The sequence below is a fragment of the Camelus dromedarius genome, chromosome 16 (genome assembly GCF_036321535.1).
Source record: "Camelus dromedarius isolate mCamDro1 chromosome 16, mCamDro1.pat, whole genome shotgun sequence".
NCBI classification, from domain to species: domain Eukaryota; kingdom Metazoa; phylum Chordata; class Mammalia; order Artiodactyla; family Camelidae; genus Camelus; species Camelus dromedarius.
Genome location: NC_087451.1, coordinates 30,804,867 through 30,826,971, shown reverse-complemented (window position 1 = coordinate 30,826,971; position 22,105 = coordinate 30,804,867). Strand labels below are relative to the sequence as shown.

The window sequence follows — 22,105 nt, the reverse complement described above, 5'->3', positions numbered from 1 at the left end:
TCAGCCTGTTTGAAGCAAATTTAAAAGACGCTACCCGGTTTTATTTTTTGGCTGGCGTTATGGACCGATCATCTGACCTGGGTTAGGTACAAAGCCTTCTTCATGGATCATATGTCTTGATTATAATCGCATATAATAAAAATAATGCCTGTAGCTGCCGAGAACAAAACTCTTTTCCTAACCTAGTGTTGCCCCTTTACAGCGCGGCATAAAGTCTTGTAATTCTTATGTAAACCAGCTTGAGTAATTGGGCCCAGTCCCGCGTGCCTTTGGTGTGGATTCTGTGCCAAATCTGCTTCGACTTGTTCTCATTCAAAGCAAGACACATGTACTTAACTGGTTTTTAACAATGACTTTGCTAAGCAGTACAGCGGATTTTATGACGCTGCCTCTGTTTTCCATTTCCTGAGCAGCTCCGAGCTGTTGAGGGGGCCGGGGTGGGGGGCCTGGGCGTGTGTGCACAACTCTCACCACTGCCTTTCCGTCCCAGTGTGAAGTCCCAGAGGGGGGCCTGGTGCCCAAATCTCTGTACAGGACAGCAGAGGAGCTGGAGAACGAAGACCTCAAGCTCTGGACCGAAACCATCTACCAGTCCGCCAGCGTCTTCAAAGGGGCCCCACACGAGGTACGGTGCCGGGCGCAGTCACAGGTGGTCCCTCTCTGCTGGCCTTTCTTCAGTGCAGTGCCTGTGGGTTTAGCTTAGAAGAATCAGATACCTTTTCTGGCCTTTGTCTGTAGGTTTTTGTTGACCCTCGGTCTTCAGTTTAGGTGGACGTTGACGCTGAGGAGCGGGCATCTCAGAACAGATGCGGCCACAGCGGAGCTTGGGTGTCTCAGCGTCCAGTTTAGCCGAGCTGCTTCGCACACGGGACGCGTCTCCCGGCTCCCTCGTGGGAAGATTTGTGACTCCTGAATTTAACTTAGTCAGTGATGGATAGGACCAATTCCACTTCCTGTTTTTTCTTGCCCAGCTTTGGTTATTTATTATTCCTAAGGACTTTGCCCTTTTCTGTAAGTCTGGCCGAGTGAGGAACACCAGCCTGTCTCCATCCTCTCTCCTGGCTGTCACGTGGCAGTGCAGAAGCAGGAGTGTCCTTGCGTCCTCACACGCGCGGGTTTGCTGTGGGGCCATTTCCTGGACTCTGGGTTGTTGGGGCGGCAGCGCCTGGCACGGAGTGGTGCTCGGCCGATGGTGGCGCCAGGAGTGGAGCCGTGCCACCTCCTCCGTCCTCCCGGCCGGAGTGGCTCCCTCATGGCGGCCGGCACTCGTGGGCAGTGGACTGGGTGGTGCGGTGGTTTGAACAAGCAGAGACAGGTTGGATGTGCCTCAGTCACGCAGTTTGCAGGGCCGACAACTGTCTTTGAGGGTGGTTTGTATTAATTTCTTATTTGGAGGCCGGCAGGCTCAAGGGGGCCGAGTTCTTGTCTTTTCCTAGGTGACCTCTCGTCCAGGGTAGAGGGCTGAGTGGTGTGATCTGTGCTTGTGAGTCACAGGGTGTCTGTGAAAATGCTTCCCCGTCAAAACAGTGAGCTCTCCAGTTCTGCTCGGGGCTTAAGTAAAGCATGGATCAAGGTGAAGACTGAACTCCGTGTCCCCGCTGTGAGCGCAGGCACGGGGGTGCCTGTCCGCTGAGGGGCCGACGTCTCAGGGGAGCTCCGCCCTGCGGAGCCATGTGGGTGTCATTAGTGCCACTGCTGGGCTTGCACGCGGCCCTCGTGCTGTATGGAATCTGCTCTGTCAGGAGATTCTGTGCCAGTCCGTTAATGGTGAGGAGTGGCCCGGCAGCCGGGGAAGGGCCCAGAGACGAGAAGCAGGTGCTCGGATGCCACATGGGGCACGGCAGGCAGGCCTCTGGGCGGGTGGGGCACGGGCCTGGCTGCTGCTGAAGTATTTTGGTGAATACGTAACTGTTCGCAGCTGGTTTTAATTCTCACATCCCTCCCCCTTTAATCTTTTGAAACTATAACTCTGATCATTCCCTGCTGGGAAACCATATGGGCAGAGTATAAAATTCAGCCTTTAGATTGGCACTTGCCCCGCAGGCCCGCCCCACCCCCGTGCTGCGCGGCTCCCTCTTCCCACCCGGCCCTGCGGCCTTGGCCCTTAGTGACCCTCCGTGCACACGCCCTCCCCTGCCTGAGCACTTCCTTCCTATCCCACCCGCGCTCTCTGTTCTGGGACCTTCCCTGTGCCTCCAGCCCAGAGCACCCCACGGAGCCACTTCTGTCCTGTCCTGCGTTATTTCTGTTTTGTATCAAGACGTCGCTTACAGCCAGGACCCGGGATTGCAGGGTGCTGTCCAGAGGTCGTGTGGGGGGCTCTTGGGCCATAGTGTAGCTGGCAGTGCAGAGCTTGCCCGGGACGTGGGGCAGGAGCCGTCGGTCTAAAGAACGCGTGAGCGGGAGACGGGCTTGTTGCGGAGTCGGGTGAGGCCGCCCGCTGCTGTGATTTGCACCCGCCAGGGTGGAAAAGCTATGGGGGGGGGACACTGCTGCGACCACGGTGGCGCAGAGGCTCGTGGTCACCTCAGTTGGTTGACGCAACCTCTTGTTCCAGATTCTCATTCAGATAGTGGACGCCTCTTCGGTGATCACTTGGGATTTTGACGTGTGCAAAGGAGACATTGTCTTTAACATCTACCACTCCAAGAGGTCGCCGCAGCCGCCCAAAAAGGACTCCCTGGGGGCGCACAGCATCACGTCCCCAGGTGGGAACAACGTGCAGCTCATCGACAGAGTCTGGCAGCTGGGCCGCGACTACAGCATGGTGGAGTCGCCCCTCATCTGCAAGGAGGGGGAGAGCGTGCAGGTGAGCTGGCCTGGGACTCCCTGCGGCTGGGCGGCTTTGTCTGGAGGGGGAAGTCCTGCTCCTCCCTGCCCTGCCTGGTGTCTGGACGAGCGGTTGGGCTGTCCTCTCAGTCCTGGCGCAGGTGACTCAAGTCGCCAAGCGAGTCTTAGGAGAACTCGGACCTTGGCGGCGTCCAGGGCTTGTCTCCAAAGGCAGGGGTCTTTTCTAGAAGGACCTCCACAGAAGCGGCTCGGGAGGTGGGAAGCGGCGTTAGTCCATGTGCACAGCCGGGATTCAGAGGGCTCCCGCCACGCTGGCCTTGGACTGGCGGCGGCGTCCCCTCGAGGGACGAGCACCCCAAGAGAAGTGAGAGAGATGAGCACTCAGGGAGCCGTCACCTGTCGTTACCGAGCGTTCTGACGTCTTTAAGATGCTCTGTCGGCTCTCTTGGGCGAGCTGTTGTGAGTGCTGGAGCTCGGATGGTATGGTTCGTGGTGCTTCTGGCCTTCGTAATAGATGCAGGATTTTGCCGCCTTTACAGTTTTCAGGGATAAGCAACTCAGCGTCTCGGTGGTCTTAGAAACAGAGTGAAAAAGAGTGTTTTTTAAAATAATGAACATTGTTAGCTGTGTCACGATCTTTAATTCCAGAATTAAGGGAGACAGTAATTTTCACTGATTGGCATTCTATTTCAGATCGACATCCTTTTAACCCAGGGTACGTGGGTGAGGTCACTGGAAGCGTGTCAGAGAGAGCATTGCCTGGTTCGGGCAACCTTTTTTGACCTCACCCTGGTGGTCCTACCTTGTGGGTGCCGCTTCCTCCAGAGACTGAGTCCTGGGGGCAGACGGCCTCAGAAGGTCACTCCCCGTGGCCTTCCCAGCACCTAGCAGAGACCTGGCTGCGGGGCTGACCCTGGTAATGAACCAGCATAGCAGATCCTTCCTGAGATGGTTAGTCATCACTGCTGGGCCCGAGTGCACCCGGCGTGTGCCAGCCCTGCTGTGGGCGAGGAACTGGGGAGGGAGCCCTCCTCAGAGGGCGCTGCCTGACTCGTTCCAGGGCTCCCACGTGACGCGGTGGCCGGGCTTCTACATCCTGCAGTGGAAGTTCCACAGCATGCCAGCCTGTGCGGCCACCAGCCTGCCCCGGGTGGACGACGTGCTGGCCTCCCTGCAGGTGTCTTCCCACAAGTGTAAAGTGATGTACTACACTGAGGTGATCGGGTCCGAGGATTTCAGGTGCGGGCTCCCCTCGCACAGCTGGGCCACCACGGGGCCAACAGGGTAAGAGGGGAGGCTCGTACGGCAGGTCCTGGGATGATAGGAGTGGCCTTTGGGCCATCTGTCATTGGCAGTTCATGACATCATCTGTGTGCAAGGGCAGGGTGGGGTGGCTGTGTCCCCTGGGGTCCCAGCACAGCCACCCTGGCTTTGTAAGTGCTGGGGGAGCAGGGGGCAGGATCAACCAGACAGTCAGTGTGTGGCGGGGTGGCCGGCGGTGGGTCCTCACACCTCCCCCTCCCTGTGCTGCCTACAGGGGCTCCATGACCAGCCTGGAGTCCAGCCACAGCGGGTTCTCCCAGCTCAGCGCCGCCACCACCTCCTCCAGCCAGTCTCACTCCAGCTCCATGATCTCCAGGTAGTGCCCAGTGCGCGGAGGGGACGGCCGTGCCACCTCGGACCGCTGCTTGCCCGCCCGCCCGGCGGCCGCAGTGTGCAGACTGCTCTCACCCTCTAGGTAGCAGATAGCTCTCCAGCTGGTAAACGTAGTCACTGATCCCAGAACTATCTGCACAGGTAGTTTTAACTGTAATTCTAACTCAGTAGCCATAGATTTTGTATCCAGTGTGCACAAAATCCAACCAGAGCACAAGGGCTCTCTTGAAAGAACAGCAGTTTATATACCAATTATGAGGTTGATTGACTCTGTTTCGACTGTTGATGCAAAAAATGTTTCCAGCAACCTCCGCACTGTCCGTTAGTGGATCGATCCCTCCAGCACCCGTCGGAGGTGACCCGCCTTCCTCCGAGGAGCAGATGCTGCCAGCCTGTCCCTGCCCCCCGCGTCACAGCCCTCACCTCCTCCCTGCCGTGGTCCACACGGGTCCTCCCGCGGCAGGGACGGCCCACCCGGGCCCTTCTCCTCCCAGCAGACGCCGCTTACCCGGGAAGGACTCAGGCAGCCTGCGGGCGCCCCAGCCCGGCCCCCGGGGCCACGTGGAGCCGCTGCTGAAACTGGGCACTGGGGGTCGGGGGCTCCCGGGGGTTCCCCACGACGCCAGGAGAAACACCGCCATCACTGAACGTCTTTTTCTCTTTCTTCCTTTTCACGTTTTTTGGATACTTTCAGAGCAGGACTCCTCTACGTGAACCTGGGCCGACGGGCTCCTTTCCCCTTTCCTTCCGCCGTGTTGCTCTTCCTGCCTGCACGGCAGCCCGAACGCCTCCTGGCCCTGCCTCCCTGGGCCCCTCACAGCGGGACAGCGTCCGAGCCCAGTGGCCCTCTAGTCGCTGGGGGTGGTTTCAAAGACAGAGTAAGCCCCATTTGCCACGTTGAAGCCGTCCCAGGCTGACCGTAGCTGACAGTCTTCTCACTGTGTAGCCACTTCAGGACGGCCCGTGGCTGTGGGAGCCCCGCTTCTCTGCCCAGGAGACCACGGCCACGTGTGTGCGCGGGCTGGGCGGGCGGCGGTGCAGCCCAGGCAGGTGGGCACTTGGGCCCAGTAGCAGGGGGCTCGCGTTCATAGAAGCAGGTTAGCTTACAAGGTCAGAGTGCTTTTTACTTTTCCTTCTCGATGCCCAGTTACAGCGGCTGGTCTGTCTGGTGTGGGCCCTCATTTTCTGTGCTTTTCGTGGGAAAGGCAGGTTGTGTGCGAGTCTGTCCGGTTGTTGTTTTGGGGTTAGTCCCCCAGGTGAGGACGTGTGGTGTGTGGTGTGCACAGTGGAGGCTGTGCTTTGAGGGATGTGTGCTGAAACCCCGGCGGCCCTTACCTGGCTGTGCTGGTTGCCTTGTCTCTGTCTGCGCTGGTGGCGTCAGTCAGGTGGGTGCCGCGTGACTGGAGAGCGCGTGCCCACGGGGGTGTCGGGGGCAGGGGCTCAGGGGAAGTGGCCATGTTGAGCTCTGGCTGCCCGCTCGCCCAGGACGCCCGTGGGCTCTCCCACAGTTGCTGGCCTTTCTGGAGCATGCATAGCTCTGCATTTCCTTTGCTGAGATGAGCTCACCATTGGCACCTAAAGGCTGCTTTCCAGAGAGCACAGCAGGGTTAGTTCGTGCATCCATGCTGCTCCCCGTCAGTGTTTCCTGTTTCCAAATTATAAGGACCTGAAGTCGGTCCTGTCTCTCTCTTTCTTTGTCTCTTTCCTGTGTCTCAGATGGCGATTTTGCTGACAGCTGCCAGGAAAACGCTTCACTTGGACAGTCCACATCAGCCCAGGGATGTTTGTAGGACTGTTTGATTGCAGCCACCCCCCTCCCCCAGCCTGAAGATCTGTTCTTTTTAAGTTGATTCAGAAGTGGCACTGTTGCTCCCCAAGGAGTTGACTGCGTCCTTGAGAGTTCAAAGCACATCACTGCACAAATGCTCACGGGGTTCACTCCTGAGTAACACACCACCCGGTTCTCCTCGTCAGGGGACCGCGGGGCAGGTCGGCTTCGATGGCAGGGCTCACTGTCTCCCAGCACCCTGCCCTCTTTAAAATGCTGCTCTCGTTTCACCTTTTTTCAGCACTAATGATTCTTTCGGTTTCCCCTCTATTACTAGTGTCTTAATTCATTCTCCTTTCTAATTTCCTTATTTACGTATCAAATTCTGTACATGTTTTGTAAACATATTACCTCACTCTTGGTAATACAATACTGATAGTCTTTAAAAGATTTTTTTATTGTTATCAATAAATGTGAACTGTTTAAAGAAAAGAATGTCTTTTTCTTCCTGTGACATGGCAGTCTCCCTCCAAGAGTCTGACGTTCTCAGGAACTTCAGAGGTTGAAGGAGGGGGAGACCAGGGCCGGCGTGCTGGCCCTGCAGAAGTTCGGGACCAGCAGGAGCCTGCGCGGGACCCCTGCGCCCTGTCCCGCAGAGAGATGGAGGTCGTCAGCTGCAGAGTCAGGAGCGGGCAGGTACTGACAGTCCGCTCGCTCCCCCAGGAGGACGTGCTGCAGTTTTCCTGAAACTCCACAGGGTCAGGCCCATCTCAGGCACGATGCCCGAGGCAGCGTTTCTTTAGTAACAAAGTGGATCCTTCATCAGTGAGGGCCCAGAGAGAGCAGAATGGGTGGGTGCGGGCCTTCAGAAACCTGGGCCACCCTACCCCTGGTCCTGCAGTGGGGCCTGCTGGACCGGGGGGGAGGGGCGGTGGGGCGCCCCCCCCCCCCCCCATCAGGAGCCATGAGGTCCCTGACTTTCCTAGTTGGCCTCGGTGGGAGTGGCCGAGGGGACTGGCTGGGACGTGGGGTGGGAGCAGGTGAGGCCGGAACGTGCCCTCACACCCTGGCTCGGCCTGGGGTATGACCTCGTCCCTGGCAGTCAGGACCAGGCACGTGTTTTGGTCCTGCCTCAGCAGCACACATGACTTGGATGGCTCAGCCAGCCTGTCACCGAGGGAGGGAAAGGTTTTTCCCACGAATCCCTTTTGTGCTCTGCCACCTCCTGGTGCCTGTTGTCACAGGTGGCCTTTGGGTTAGCATCAGACTCTCATGGTGGCGGCCAGAGCAGCCTAAAAATCAGATGAGGTTGTAAGCATCTGTTACCTGCCGCCCGTCGCTCGACTGACTCAGAGCTGCAGTGGGACAGAAGGTCCAGTCCTCACGGTGGGCATCAGGTCTTCATGTTGGCCCCCAACCTGTAACACGTGTTGATCCGTGAGTAAGTGTGCCGTTCCCTTAGCCCAGATCCCCATCAGACGTCAGCAGAGCCCAAACCACAGGCCACCTGTCAGTCCTGGAGCTGTGGCAGGAGTGTTGTCATTAAAGCGCTGGCATAAAGCAAAGCAGTGAATTTTCTTTGAAAAGCGAGAGCCTTGGGAAGCAGGGGATTGTGGGAGGATGGTAGTGTCGTCCCCATGTAAAAACAGAGCAACTGAAACCAACAGACAACTGACTAGGACGCTAAAAAATGGTTAAAATGGCAGAGTTGGTTGCAACATTCTCCGCAGTGTGAAAAAGCCCATGACAAAAAGTGAAAAACCATGACACCACTTACAGCAGGTCTGGGTGATGAGGTGTCCTCATCAGCCCCAGACAGAGGCACAGACCAGCCAAACTCATAGGACCCACGTGTTCGACTGTGGGGTCTCCAGTGGACTAGGAGCAGGGTCCGCCAGAGCTTGGAGTGCCCGGTGCGTGGGCCAGCCCGGGGTCACTCCATCCAGCAGCCAGTGGACGCCAAGGGCTGCTATAGGGAGGCCCGTGGGGACTGGAGCAGTCGGGCCCCTCTGAACCCCCAAACTGACCCGCCAGGGCTCCCTTCTAGAAAGGACCCTGCACTGAGGGAAAGCCGACCTTGCCTTTGGGTTTGAGATCCCAGTCAGTCACCGGGACCCTATTTGACAGCAGCAAACAGAGCAAGTCACGAGCCCGTGGAAATTCACATCACTGAGCCTCTGTGCACCAGCCCCAACTGCCCTGTCAAAGTGAGACAGATGGGGAGAGAGGCCTCTGGGCTATTTCTGGGAAACAGCCGGGGCAAGTGCCAGGCTGCAGAAAGGGGGACCCTCAGCTCCATCCGTAGAGCAACCCAGATTTCCATGGAATCGTCTGGCTGCCAAGTCCTGCCCCTTCCCTTTTGCAAGTCTGGTCTACACCTGTGATCTGAGTCCCCGGTGCTACAGCCAGAGAGAGAAACCCAGCCTCAGCCCCCAAGGTAGAGCCCCTTTCCAGCCGCCAAAGGTGGTCACGGCCCCATCCAGGGGATTGCCTCCGCTGACGCCACCTGGTGGCCACGTGGGAGACGCGCATCCCCATCGCCCCGCTGGGGTAATGATGCCCCTTTCAGCTCTTGTCTGCGGAGCCTGAGCCAAGGCAGGAAACTCTCCATCCCTCGTGTCCACTGAAGTCTTACCTCGGAAGGGGTGTGACGGTTAATTTTATGTGTCAATCTCACTAGGCCGTGGGGCCCAGATTTTTGGTTGAACGAAGGTTCTGGGTGTTTTTTTGATGAGATTAACATCTGAATGGGTAGACTGAATAAAGCTGGGCCCCATGCCTACGACGGGACCCAGGGGCTGTGGACGCAGGTGGCACACCCCGGGAGGGCTGCTCCCAGGCCTTCCAGCATCTTCTCTCCGCCCCCACGTTGGCCTCCGGCTGCTCCCCACGCGTCACCGTCTGTGAGAGGCTCATCGCAAGGCTTAGGGAGGCACAGCTCACGCACTCATGGGGCGGGACGTCTTTCCATGACCATGACTCCGTCCCTGTCAGGGCCTCGGACAGTGTCTGCCCCAGGACAGACACCCTAAGCTACCTGCGTAGTGAACGTGGAATGAATTCCCATGGGTTCCGGCCTCACTGTGTTATTCTGACCATCCCGGGCCGCGCACGTTTGCCTTCCTCCATGAAACAACGTGAACGAGTATATTTTACGGCCGGAGGTATAAAGATGGATGGAATCTCGACTGGACTCACATTCAGCATGAAGACCCCTTCAGCCCTCCGTATCTGCGGGTTTCTCATCCGCGGGTTCCACTAGCCGTGCTCTATCCGAGACGCAGTTGGTCGAATCTGCGGATGCGAAACCTGCGGACACAGAGCCTCCGGGTGTCACGCGACCCTGTGAGGGACTCGAGCCTGCGCAGCGTTTGGGCTCCACTGGGGCGCTGTAGCCACCCCCACCCCGGGATGCCGAGGGACGACTTTGCTCATATTTTCTTCTGATCTTAAAAGAAGTTAAAACATTTTGGGGGGTCCCCCAAAGGATCCTGGGCCCTGGGTGCTGGGCCTTCTGGGCCTGGTGGGGAAGGCGGCCCTGGCCCAGCGGCGGCGGGGAGGGCAGGCACCTGCCAGGTTTCCAGACGTCCAGATCCACCTACTGACAGGTAAACCTTGACCCTGCCGAGTGGCCCTGCGAGGAGGTCCCTGCAGCGCTCCCAGGAGGGCAGGTCGCCCCCTCGAGGCCCTGGGCATTGGCGTGTGCATGTGTGCGCGCTGGGCCTGTGTCCACCCTGTGGAGGTCCCTGTGGGGTGCGTGCCCACTGAGCTCTGTGGACCACGCAGGAGAGGCCTGGAGGAGGGGAAGGGGCCCAGATGGTCAGTGCATGGCTATGTGGGGCGGTGGCCCTCAGCTTCCCTGGACCTGGTTTCAGAACCGCTCTCTTCTGACCCACAGGCAGCACGCAAATGGGAGACCCTTTGTGTTTAGAAGCAAAATGGGGAACCTCTGAGTTCTGCACGGGAAATTGAACGAGGACAGGCATCTCGTGTAAATCGCTGGACGGGCACCTGCGGCTGCTTTCTCTCTTACTTGCGCTTTGATTTTGCCATCGCAGGACTTGGTTGTTAGGGACGAGGACCCGGTACCAAGGAGATGAGCTGCCTGACGAGTGATGCCCAGTGTGCTGCCCCCACCACAGAGGCCTGGAGCCAAATTAAACACGGACTCGAGTCTGCAAGGAAGCAGTTCCCCGGACCACAGTGGATTCCGTTAGAGCACCGATTGGTATGTTTGCTAATAATGTCTCCCTGGAGGAAATTTTTATTGAAAGAGTTGTAGCTACAGTAACACAGCAATTTTAAGAAATAATACAGAGAAATCCCTGGTACCCTTTACCCAGCTTCCCCAAAGGCACCGTCTGCAAAGCTGTAGTGCCCTCTCCCAAGATGGGTGCCCACACTGATCCAAACCACCAGCCTTACGCTGTTTTTCCCAGTTTGCTTGTGCTTGTTTGCATGGGTGTGTACTTAGTCCCATATAGTTTTATCCTCCACGCAGGACTGTGTATCCACCACCGTGGTCAAGATCCCTCACTGTGCCCTCTTATGGCTCCGTCTACCTCCCTCCCACCTCCCCCCACCTCCAACCCCCAGTAACCACTGCTTTCCATTTCTAAACTTCAGTCATTTCAAAATGTTATCTAAGTGGAATCACACAGTCCGCAGTCTTTTGGAATTAGCTGTTTCACTCAGCACACTTGCCTGGAGACTCACCCAGGCTGTCTCCAGCATCGGTATTTCATTTCTTGTTGCTGCAGACTAGGAAGTAAGTATCCAGGATGGTTTCTAGCCACTCATGGAGGGTCATTGGGTTTGTCCAGGTTCTGTTATGAATAGAGCTGGTCTGAGCGTTTGTGGTCAGGTTTTGATGTGAACATAAACTTTCATTTCTCTGGGACAGATACCCAAGAATGCCACTGCTGGGTCATATGGTAAGTAGTTGCACGTTTGGTTTTTTGCAAGCAACTGCCAAATGGCTTTCCAGAGAGGCTGCGCTGTTTTCCATTCCCACCAGCAACGTGTGAGAGGTCCCGTTTCTCCGCATCCTCGCCCGCATTCGGTGTTACTGCTGTTGTTATTGTGGCCGTTCTGATGGGTGTGGGTGCTGGCTCGCTGTGGCTGTAATTTGCGTTTCCCTAAGGGCTCATGATGTTGGACACCTTTTCATGTGCTTGTTTGCTAATTTGTGGATCTTTTGGTGAAATGTGTCCTGTCTTTGGCCCATTTCCTAATTGGATTCCGTGTTGTTTTACTGTGGAGTGGACAGTTCTTCATAGGTTCCAGATACCAGTCCTCTGCAGGGTGTGTGCTTTGCGACATACCTGGTTTTACTACGGGAAAGCTATACCCCTTATGAGCCCAAACTGGAGACCATAAAGATGTAAATACTTTCACGTCAATCCCTCTTTTTTTAAAATTGCAGAACGGGTGTTGTCAGATGATGGAAATACTGTGTTTCCAAAGGCCCTTTAAGCTTCAGGAGGGCCTCGTCCTGTTAGGCAGCCATGACAAGGTACAGGTGTGGCTGTCCACCATATGGGTGGATACAAAGTCTGTGTTTGAGGGACTCTTTTTTATCTCCCTTTTTTATCTTGAGTCATTTTTCCTTTCTTTTTTTTAAAGTAATTGGGTTTTATCATAAGAAAATACTTTCTCATGGTGAAAATTTCAAACAGAAGAAAAGGGAATAAAACAGAAATACATGTCTCTTCCCAGCACCGTCCTCCTCGCACCGCGTCCTGGCTCCCCGCCAGTGCCCCGCTCTGCTCTCCAGAGGCACCTCCAGTGCCGTTTCCGGTGATCCTTCCAGACTTGTTCTGGTCACGTGAAAACACACGCACATGCGTGATGGTGTGTTTTTCTCTGAGCGCGCTGGCCCCTCGCCTGCCTCCTGCCGCTGTCTCAGAGCTCTTTCCCTGCCAGCACCCGCAGCCCACCCCAGGCTGCCGCCTCCCTGCCTCCTCGGTGCATTGCTGGGTCGGGCTGCTCACTTTCTTCAGGTCCTCAGGAGTGTACCCTGGCCTTCCTAGGTCACAGATGATTGTCCCAGTTCCCCATGTGTCTTTTCTCCACGTCAGCATTTATAGATGCTCACCACGTGCCTCAGAGGTCCCAGAAGGGGAGGGGACACTGGTGCATTGAAAAGGGAAGCCCTGCCCTCAGGGGGCGTGCCTGCCAGCTCCTCCGGAGGCCTGAGGGTGCCCAGCCAGGTTCTCCACACCTGTGCAGTTGGCTCGCCCACCTGGCCACACTCCCCTGAGTGCGGAATGCCTGCGGGGCTGTGCCCCTCCACGGGCCCCGGAGCTGCTTGGGGTCCCTCGAGCCCGAGCCTGCAGCCCTCGCTTCTAGAGGCCTCACTTCTCCCTGTGCGTTCTCCCAGCCCCGGGGCCGGTCCCTGCTGCCTGCAGACATGGCCCCCTTTTTGCTCTTTGAGCCTCGAAACCTGTGCAGCGACCTTCCTGTGTCAGGTCCCTTTGCTTGAAATACCTAAGACGACTCTGATTTTCCAGACTGGCCGGTGGCCAGGGTTCTGTCTCAGGTGGTGACCTGTGCCACCAGCTGACCAGCCCTGGGAGGGGGCAGGAGCGATGGGGTGGGCATGGGAGGCTGTACTCCTCCACAGGGTGGTCAGGAGAGGCCTCGCCCAAGGGGGTCACTCTAGCAGATGTCCAGGAGAACATTCCAGAAGGAGAGAGGATCTAGGGCAAAGGTCATGAGACAGGAGTATGTTCGGTGTTCGAGACACAGCAGCAAAGCCAGTGTAGCTGGGAGAGTGAGCAGAAGAGGAGGAGGCTGGGCTGTGGCAGAGACAGTGCCAGTCCCCAGACATCCACCCACTCCTGCCTGTGGCTCCCAGCCCCACTGCGGCCACGAGGACCGTGTGGTCAGCCAGGCCAGAAGGCTGTGAGTAGCAGGAATGTGTGTCACTTCTGAGTGGAAACATATCCAAGGAAGCCTGGATCCCTGTGTCACTGTGTGGAGTGGATGCCGCCTGCCTCTCACTGGACTTGGTGTGAGTGGGAGTAAATCTGTGCTGCGTGACATCTCTGTGATGTCAGGGTTTATTTGTCACCACTGCAGGAAGGAGCTCGTCCTGACAAATACAGGGATGAAAAGGCAGGGAGGAGGGTGGCTAGGTCCCAAAAGGCCATATAGGTCCTGTGAGGCCACCAGCTTTTTGGCTTAAGCTCTGAGTGAGGCGGGAGCAGCTGTCTTCTGTTTGTCATTTGGCCTTGACTTTTTTGTTTTGTTTACTTTTGAACAGAAAATTTTAATCTTATGAGGTCGAATCTGTTATCTTTTCCTTAATCACTTCCTGGGTTTGCATCTTGCAAAGGACTTCCCCACATTAAATTCTCCTACGTATCCTTCGGTACTTTCATGGTTTAATTTTGTTTACATTTAAATCTCTGAGACAGACTTCTGTGTCAAAGAGTAACGTAGTGACTTTTAATTCCTCCTAAATCGTTTTCTTGATCCTTGGCTGCAGGACCAAGCTTGTTTCCAGCTCCTTGAAACACTCAAGGGAAGTCCTTTAGGGGCTGGTTCTGGGTCGAGGGTGGGAAGGGTGTGGAGGGAGGCCGACAGAGGCCGGTCCCCAGGGAGGGCCAGGGCCAGCTGGGCAGCTGCCTGTGGACGATCGGACAGTTGTCAGTGTTGAAAAATCGCGGCACTGAGGCCAGTTGGCTCAGGTGTTCACCCCAACATGGTCCACGCCCGCCGGCCGCGGCGGGGAGCGCCCTCGCGTGGACACAGGGCCTCGGCCGCCCCAGGCTAGCGGCCGGGTGACCAACTGGCCGTCCAACCGGCCGTCCTCCCAGAACAAGTGATTTCTTCTATTGCCTCATTTTAAAACACTTCAGCGAGCCTCCCAGGAAGCTATCTGATTTGGAAAAATCCCACGAGAAAGCTGAAGAGACGGCTGGGGAAAGCTTTGTCCTGCTCTGCCCTGGTGCCCCAGCTCTGCTCTGCTGGGGGTGGGTTGAGGCCCCTGGAGTGGGTGGCCGTTTGCTGGGGGGGGGTCTGATCCCCAGTACAGATCTGAAAGAGGCACGTGGGTTTTTATTAAAGAACATAAAGACTGTTGGCCTCTCTGCCTCTGGAAAGAGTCAGTGAACATTTATCAGGGTAAATGGGCTCCTGCCTGTCCCCGAAGCTATTAGGAAATGAACAAGCGAAGATAAGATGGAAGCTAGAGGGTGGGTCCGGGCCTCAGTCACCCCGCACTCGGGAGAGCCCCAAGTCCCCTGGGTTCACTGTGACGAGCTCCAGGCTCAGCTGCCAGCCCCTCATATCTTCTCTGCTGTTCCCAGAGCAGAAGGAAGCGTCTGAGGGAGTCCCATGGGAATGTCACTGGGTTCCCCGAAAAGCCTCCCGAACAGGGGAGAACTGGACAGTGGGTCCTCTCCTCCTCCCCATTCAAGGCCTACCCGGCCAGGGCCGGCTCCGGCTGCGGTCCTGTCCTGCCATCCGGACAGCCGGCATCAACTTTGGCCCAGCTGACACTCCAGGTGGGGTCATTCTTTGCGGTGGGGGTGGTCCGGTCTATCGTAGGATGTTTAGCATCATCCCTGGCCTCTGCCTTCCAGATGCCTGTAGCCACCCCCAGATGCAGCAACTAACAGTGTCTCCAGACATTGTCCTCTGTCCCCTGTGGAGGAGGGGGGCAAAAATCATCCCCTGTTGAGAATCCCTGTTCTAACCGAACACTTTATGACTGGAGGGAAGAAACAGAGGTCCAGAGAGGTTAGGACATTTGCTTAGAGGTAATGGTGAGTCGTGGAGGCGGAGGTGGAGCTCGGCTCCTGGCTCTGGGCCCTCAAACTGGTACCCTGTCCATTGCACTCGCAGCAGCCGATGTGAGAAGCGTGATTTTAATGACGGGTATGGAACTCGAATTCCTCCAGGGCCCAGTTCTGCTCAGCTTCCTGGAGCGCCAGCATGGTCAGCGTCATCAGTAAACACACTCCGAGGACGCCAAGGGCATGACGTGGTGCTCTTGTGAAACACGCAGACTCCAGTCTGCCCAATAAACACCTTCCCAGTCGATCAGACCAGATTTTTTAAGATGTGTTCTGGGAAAAGGCTGTTGAAAGGAACCTGCAGCAATAATCCGTTCGTCATGCCAGACTCCCCTTGTGATTACTTCCTGATTTTTCTGTTTCATAAATGAAATTAGACATGGTGTGGAAATTCCTTAAATCACAAACACATTTGTTTGGGGGCAGCAATAGGAGTGTGTGTGTGTGTGTGTGTGGTGCGGGGGCTCAGACGGGCCCGAAGGACTGAGTTTGTCCGAGAACAGGGTGTGTGAACCTGCACTTGACTGCAATCCTAGGGTTCGCGGCTCCGGCAGACAGTGTGCACGTTGGAGGGAAGTTACACATGTGAGCAGAGCGTCGCTTCTGATTTCAGCCTGTTCGCCCGCCTCCCTTGGGATGGGCCTCCCTCCGACAGGGCCAGGTTGGGGTTTCTTATCTCTGTCCAAGCGCCTCCCACAGCCCTGAGGTCTGTGTGTGTCCTGTCTCATGACTGCAGGCTGGACACCTGCAGACCAAGGTGCAGGAGCCCCGGTGTGGGCCAGCTCCCGCAGGGAGCCGGCAGGGGCCTGGGGCCTCTGGGGCTCTGCTCTGCCACAGGCTGCTTGCACTGCACTGGGGAAGCTCCCAGACCCTCTGACTCTCACAGGGGTCGTTCTCTGGATGGAATGAGCTCCTGTGCACGCTGTGCCTAGCATCGAGCCTGGCACCTACACAGCAAGTGTTCTAGAAATATTAGCCCCTGGGATGAGGCAGAGAATGGCCATGATTCAAGGTGACTTGAGGCCGTGGCTGTCACACCCAGGGTTCCGTTCCTTCCTGGGATGAGATCACGACTGGTCTGAGACTTCCCGAGCTCTCGGCTGCAGCTTGGCCCTCGGAGCCATCTCGGGCTCCAGCCCAGACCAGTTGGGTGTTGTCACTGGCTGCCTGCACCACTGTCCCTTTTCCTCCAGCGTTCACAGCCAGCAGAGGCCTGTTTGGTCTCAGAGGAAAAACAGATGTCATCAACGTTGTGGGGGTGGGGGAGTCTGGAGGGAAGGAGAGAGGAAGGTTCAGAGCCTTAGGAAGGAACTGTAGGGGACCCCAGGCTGGAGGAGAGTCTGTGCAAGGAAAGATGGCAATTAAACTACAAAGTTCAGGTGAAGGAGGAGGAGGCAGAGGCTCTGAGACAGCACACCCCGGGGAGAGCAAGGGCTTCCAGTCCGCCCATGCCAGGCCTTGATTTTCTAGCTGTGAGGCCCTGCAGGAATGAACTTCTATAGAAGCTCATGCTTCTTATCTGCAAAATGGAGAGAACAGTGTCCACTGCCCAGCAATGAGGCAGAAGACCATATTTGGCAATGCCTGGTCTGTCATATGAACCATCCCTGCCCATCAGCTCAGCCTCTCCTCTCCCCTGCCTCCCTTCCCTCCCAGAGCAAGTCTGGCTGGTCCCTGCCCCAGGGCCTTTGCACCTGCCATCTCTCCACCTGCAGTATTCTCCTCCAGGTCTAGGCATGGTGGCCCCTTATCTGCCTGCCCGATCTAAATGGCATCGCCTGCCCAGGCACTCGGCACTCTCCTCTGAAGTGACCCAGTGTCTCTCCCACAGACTCAGGCCCCATGAGAGCAGGGGACCCATGTGCTGTGGCCAGTGCTGTAGCTCCAGAGTCTGACAGGTGGGAGTGGCTGAATGGCGGTTGGATAGAGATAGATTGCCAAGGTCCTTCATACACGAGAAGCCTGCAGGGCAGGGAGCGGGGTCTCCAGGCCCTCCAGGGGTCTCGGAGCTGCAGACCGTGCGGTCAAGACGACCCGGCAGAGTCCGGGTCCTGCCCCTAGCCGCTGGCTCTGGGCCCTGCTGTGTTTCTCAGCCTCTCTGAGACCTGACCTTCTCACCTGCCCCATGAAGACCTAGAGGGAGGATCAGTCTGAAATGGAACCAAAACCAGTGGAAGGCACCTCAGCCCCGCAGGCCGGGAGAGGGGTGGGCATGTGCAAGTCAAGGAATGGCAGCCTGTTTGTTCCATCTGCGAGGTCTTGAGGCTCTTCTCAACTCCAAATGCCACGGTTCCACGATGATTAGAAGCAAAGCACTTGTAAATAGGGTTGAATTTTTAGCTCCCTCTTCTCTGGAATGGGGGACACTCTCCCCTCTTTACAGGCGGGAACTCGGACCGCCCCGGCCCCGCCCCCGCCCCCGGCCTCTTCCGCTCTCGGTCCCGCCCCGCCCTGGAGGGAGCCCGGCCTCGTTCCGAGGGGCGGCAGCGCCACCTGCTGGAGCGCAGACGGCGGGCACCAGGCCGACTCCCAGCCTCCCGCGTGGGTACCGGGGCCTTACCTGGCCCTTCCCACTGGTAGACGGTACTGGAAGGAAGGACCGAGGCCAGAAAACTGGGCGACGTGGGGAAGGGCTGACACCCAGCGCCGGGCCTTGGGACCTTCAGTGGACACTCTAAGGGTCAGGGGACCAGGCCTCCCTCCTCCTTCTCAGGGTCCGTCCTCCCTGAGCCTCATTCCACCAGGAGGGTGACGCTGCACCCCCTGCCCAGTTGCTTCTCCATCCTGAAGACTTGGAAACTGAGGCCCACAGAAGTCACAGCCTGTGGGTGGTCGGAGGACCCGAGATTCCGACCCAGGTTGGTTGGCTGGCTGCTCAGTCACCTGTGGCTCTCTCTGCCTGGAATATTCTCTCCCTCTGCCTAACCTGAGGAACTTTACTTAGATACACCTCCTCCAGGAAGCCTTCCCTGACCACTCCACATTAGGGCCGGGTACTCCTGCTCTGTGGTCACCTAGCAGCCAGTGTTCCCCGTCCTAGTTCTCTCCAGGTTTGACCACCATTGTTCACTTGTCCCAGATTCACCTGCCTCCAGTCTCTGAGCTCCTGAAGGTGTCATGTCTGTTGTGTTCATCTGTCCTCTGTAATGAACCGAACCTTTAAGTGCACAAATTTAAGTTAATTACAAGGGGATGGAGAGCTACGAAGAAGCAGCAAGTTCAGAGGACTCACCAGAAGCCCATCTCCTGCTAGGTTAGGCTGGGGGAACCTCTGGGTGTCCCTCCAAGGAAGATGCTGAGCTGGGCTCTGAGCAGCTCACAGATGGGTACCAGGACCCTGGTCCACCAGCGAGATCCAGGACAGCCGCTGCAGCTGGTCACACTTCAGGCTCGACAGGAGCATCTTATGAGTGCTTCTCACCGGGGTGCTGACTTGTCACCCAGGGTCTCCTACCCTCCTTTGCCCTCCCCACCCTCTTTTCTAGCAGGTGGGTCCACCTGTACCGCTGGCCTGTCCCAGTCACCTGCAGACCTCCGAGGTGGTCAGCACTCTTGCCCCCAGGTGCTGGTCATCCCAGGGGCGGGTGGCACCCCAGCTCCCACACTGCTTCCAAGCCTGGTTCTCCCAGGGTCTCCCTGCTCATGCCAGGGTGACTGTGCCTCAGTGGGCGGTGTTCTCTTTCCCTTGGCGCTCTTCAATATCCAGCTCCCTGAGCCCAGAGCACCCTATCTCCATTTTGGGGGTCTCCCTCATCTGCCAAACTCAGCTCAGTGTCACCTCCTCTGAGAAGCCTTCCTTGGTTCCCCCAGCCTGGATTTGATGCGGTCTGCGCTCTCCTGGAAGTCTGCACTGCCCTCCATAGAAGCCGCTGACCACACTGCATGTGAACTCTTTCCTTTCTTGCTTCTCTTTCATTTGAGTTGTAACCCCCCTGGGTAGTAGTGAGCCCTGCGGTCACCTCAGCAGCATGACAGGACTCGCCTCCACGAGTAGGGGCCCCCGGTCCGTCCCCTGGCTGGTTCTGCCTGGGGGGGCTGGTGCTTCCTTCTTTTTCATGGAAGCATCCAGCTGTGAATTCCACGTGCAGTGCCGCTGTGGCCACATCCCACGCATTTTGGTGTGTGGTATCTTTAATTTTGCTCAGTTTTATGTATTTTAAGTTTCTGTAGAGACTTCCTCTCTGACCCGTGGATTACTTGGGAGTGTTTTGTTTAATTTCCAGCTGTTTAGAGGTTTTCCCACTGTCTTGCTCTTACTGACTTTGTTTGATACTATTAGGGTCAGAGAACATATTGTGGGTGATTTCACTTTTAAAAAATTTGTTGAGGTTTATTTTATGTCCTGGGATTTGGTCAATCTTGATGAACCTTCCCCGGGCACTGGGAGAAGGGGAGACGTTGACGGCAAAGGGCAATCCCACTGGGCTCTCTGCCCCAGGAAGCGGGAGTCCCGCCTCCTACGTAGAGGAGCCCTGGACGCACCTCCCAACCGCACTGCCAAGGCTCTGGAAACAAGGCTGTCCGTGGAATCCTGGCCGCAAAAGTGCTGAAATGAGAGAACGGGTGACTGTGAATTTTAAACCTGACAATACTGTCCTTCAGGAATGCAGGGCATTCTCTGATAAAGGGAAACGCAAAGGATTTTTTCTAGCTGACGTATCCTTCAAAAGTGGCTAAAGGAAGTCCATAAAACAGAGAGGAAATAATAAGAGGAGGCACCTTAGAGCATCAGGAACATAGAAAGACTAATGGAAAGAGCAGAAGTGTGGGGCCAGACAGTGGACAGGCCTCCCTGCGAGGGTTTGAAGTCATATGTGATGGAAACAGCAATGGCAACACTGACCCCCGGCCACTTGATGTCGGCGGCCCCGGGTCCGGCCCCTGGCCGGCTCTGCCTGGCAGGGCGGCGTCTGTGAGGCCCTGCGTCACCCCGGGGGGGGGGGGGGCGGGCCTGCTCGGCTGCTTCCTGTTTTGAGGTCAGGGCTTGGGAACTGCACACCTGGGTCACCTGCTTCTACGGGGTGGGGTGGGGGGAGCGGGGGGCCATAGATGCCCTGCCGCTCATCCTCCCAGCTCAGCGCAGCCTTCGGGTCCCTGCCCAGCCCGCCTTCTCCTTCCACTCGTCAGGGCCCCCTTGGCGGCCTCCCGCGTCATTCCAGGGTTTATAGCCGTGCTTAGCAGAGAGGGGCAGGAGCAGTCTGGCTTGTACCGTCCTAGCCAGACTGAAGGTCTCTAACTATCTGACTGGGTGATGGAGCGTCTGTTCGTAGGACAGCGATGGATACTTGACCTTGGTCCAGGGCAGACCTTCCTCTGTGGAAAGCAGAGGAGCTGCCTCGCGCTGCAGCCGATGTCTCCTATGGTGTGAGCCTGGTGACCTCGCAGCAGACAGGGGTGGGGGCTGCACATGCCTCTAGAAAGTTCTGTGGGCCTAACCAAACTCAGAGCTTTCTCACAAGCTTTTATTCCAAGGAAATGGCTGTGTCTCAGAACCTGCCATCCTGCGGCTCCTTCACATCTGGACTCAGGGCCGCTGAGTCTGTGTGTCAGCGCGGCCGCTGGGTGGGGGCCCGCAGGGAGGCTGTGGAGGCAGGCGCCTGCCTGGGGGATTAGGCTGGGAAGAAAGGGAGACCCCAGAGGCCAGTCCTCTTCCGTTCCCTTCTATGAACGTAGGAAGTCCCTTTCTGTGCCCAACTCTGTGCTGGGAAACAAGGGGGGACGTGGGGAGTGGGAGGAGGGGCACACGGACCCGGCCCCACCTCTCCGTGCCCATTCACACATCCTTGGCCCACAGCACAGCCCTGGGGGGAGCTCAGCGCACTCAGGAATGCAGTAAAGCCAGAGCACCCCCCATTCCTGCCCTCGGGGGGAACCATTCAGAATGCTGGAAGGTTCCAGACGCCAGGGTTTGGACAGGGCCAATCTCTCTCTCCGTTGGCACCTGACCAGGCGAGGGGGGCTCTTCCTCCATCACAGAGAGGCAGCTGAGGCTGGGCCCAGCCCCTGGTCCCTGCCCCCAGCCTGTCCTGTGCTCCCTCCCCGCTCTTTCCTGCTGGGACCTGCCTTCTGGGTCCCCCGCCCCCGGGGCCTGTCTGTGTCCTCCCCACCTCCCTTTGCCGGGGCCTGTCTGTGACTCCCGGAAGGTGTGACCCAGGTCACCTCGGAGGAGGCCCTGCCCCCACCCAGCCTCTGCCAGCCTCTCCTTCCCCCAACCTGTATTTAGGGCCCTCATGGGCTGCTTCCTCCGACAGGCGCCCACCGGTCCTTGGAAACCTGTAATTTCCCGGGGCTGAGTCACCGCCGGCCGCCCAGAGCCGGGTCAGCGTGCTGCCTGGCACGGGCGCCGAACTGAGCTCCCGGGCCCTGTGCCTGCGGTTAGGAGCCCAGAGGCCCGCTCCCAAGAGGCCTTGCCTGCGACTAAGTCTTTAAATGCTAGGAGTCCAGGCGGAGAATAACCACTCCTTTATCCCCTCACCCCGCCCATGTCGGGAACCGCTGGGCTCCCTGCATCCAAGGGGCTTTCCCCGATGCCCCAGGCTTTGGCTGAAGCCCAGCAGCAGAGAGCAGACAGAGCCTGCACGTGTCAGATGGGGTGCTGGATGTTCCACGCTGGAATTGCCAAGAGATTGCAGAACGGTCCAGCGGAAGGACGGACAGGGCGGCAGGGTGGTGACGAGCACAGTAGTGCCAGGAGGTGTGCCGCCCGGGATGGAGTTTGGGCTGTGCCGCTGAGCAGCTGTGTGACCTTGAGCAGGTGGCTTAACCTCTCTGTGCTTCTGTTTCCTCACCTGTGAAATGGGACTGTGATGAAGTCTCAGGGAATTAGGAAAGCACTCAGACAGGGCGTGCTGGAGCCTAGGCCGCGTGAGCACAGAGGATGCTAGAATCTGACAGTGGGGTTGGCTGGAGGCAAGGTTTTAGGAAGAGAGGCGGGGAGTGGGGAAGGGGGCTGCTCCCTGCGCCCAGTGCAAGAGAGGGAGCCCTGAGGGAACCACTTGCAGGTCAGATCCTCAGCCAGTCCTCAGAACTGTGCCCCAGGATGTGAGAGGTGGTGCATCCTTGGGAGGCTTGGCCCTTGTCTGCTAGC

The 22,105-nt window shown here is 57.4% G+C and overlaps 1 protein-coding gene across 8 annotated transcripts in view; it reads left to right on the top strand.

Moving 5' to 3' along the window:
* The window catches only part of SEC14L1 (SEC14 like lipid binding 1), a 57,080-nt gene extending 41,671 nt beyond the window's left edge, over nucleotides 1–15,409 (top strand). For 4 of the 8 annotated variants that reach the window (XM_031469184.2, XM_031469186.2, XM_064495485.1 and 1 more), the window contains 6 exons: nucleotides 491–625; nucleotides 2,558–2,809; nucleotides 3,851–4,074; nucleotides 4,328–4,429; nucleotides 6,163–10,442; nucleotides 11,118–15,409. In XM_031469184.2, the coding sequence (XP_031325044.1) occupies nucleotides 491–625; nucleotides 2,558–2,809; nucleotides 3,851–4,074; nucleotides 4,328–4,429; nucleotides 6,163–6,178 (729 nt within the window). In that variant the 3' untranslated portion in view covers nucleotides 6,179–10,442; nucleotides 11,118–15,409. The remainder of the gene's footprint in view (nucleotides 1–490; nucleotides 626–2,557; nucleotides 2,810–3,850; nucleotides 4,075–4,327; nucleotides 4,430–6,162; nucleotides 10,443–11,117) is intronic. The other 4 variants (XM_031469183.2, XM_064495486.1, XM_031469187.2 and 1 more) reach the window with 4 other exon arrangements.
* Nucleotides 15,410–22,105: the final 6,696 nt, after the last annotated feature.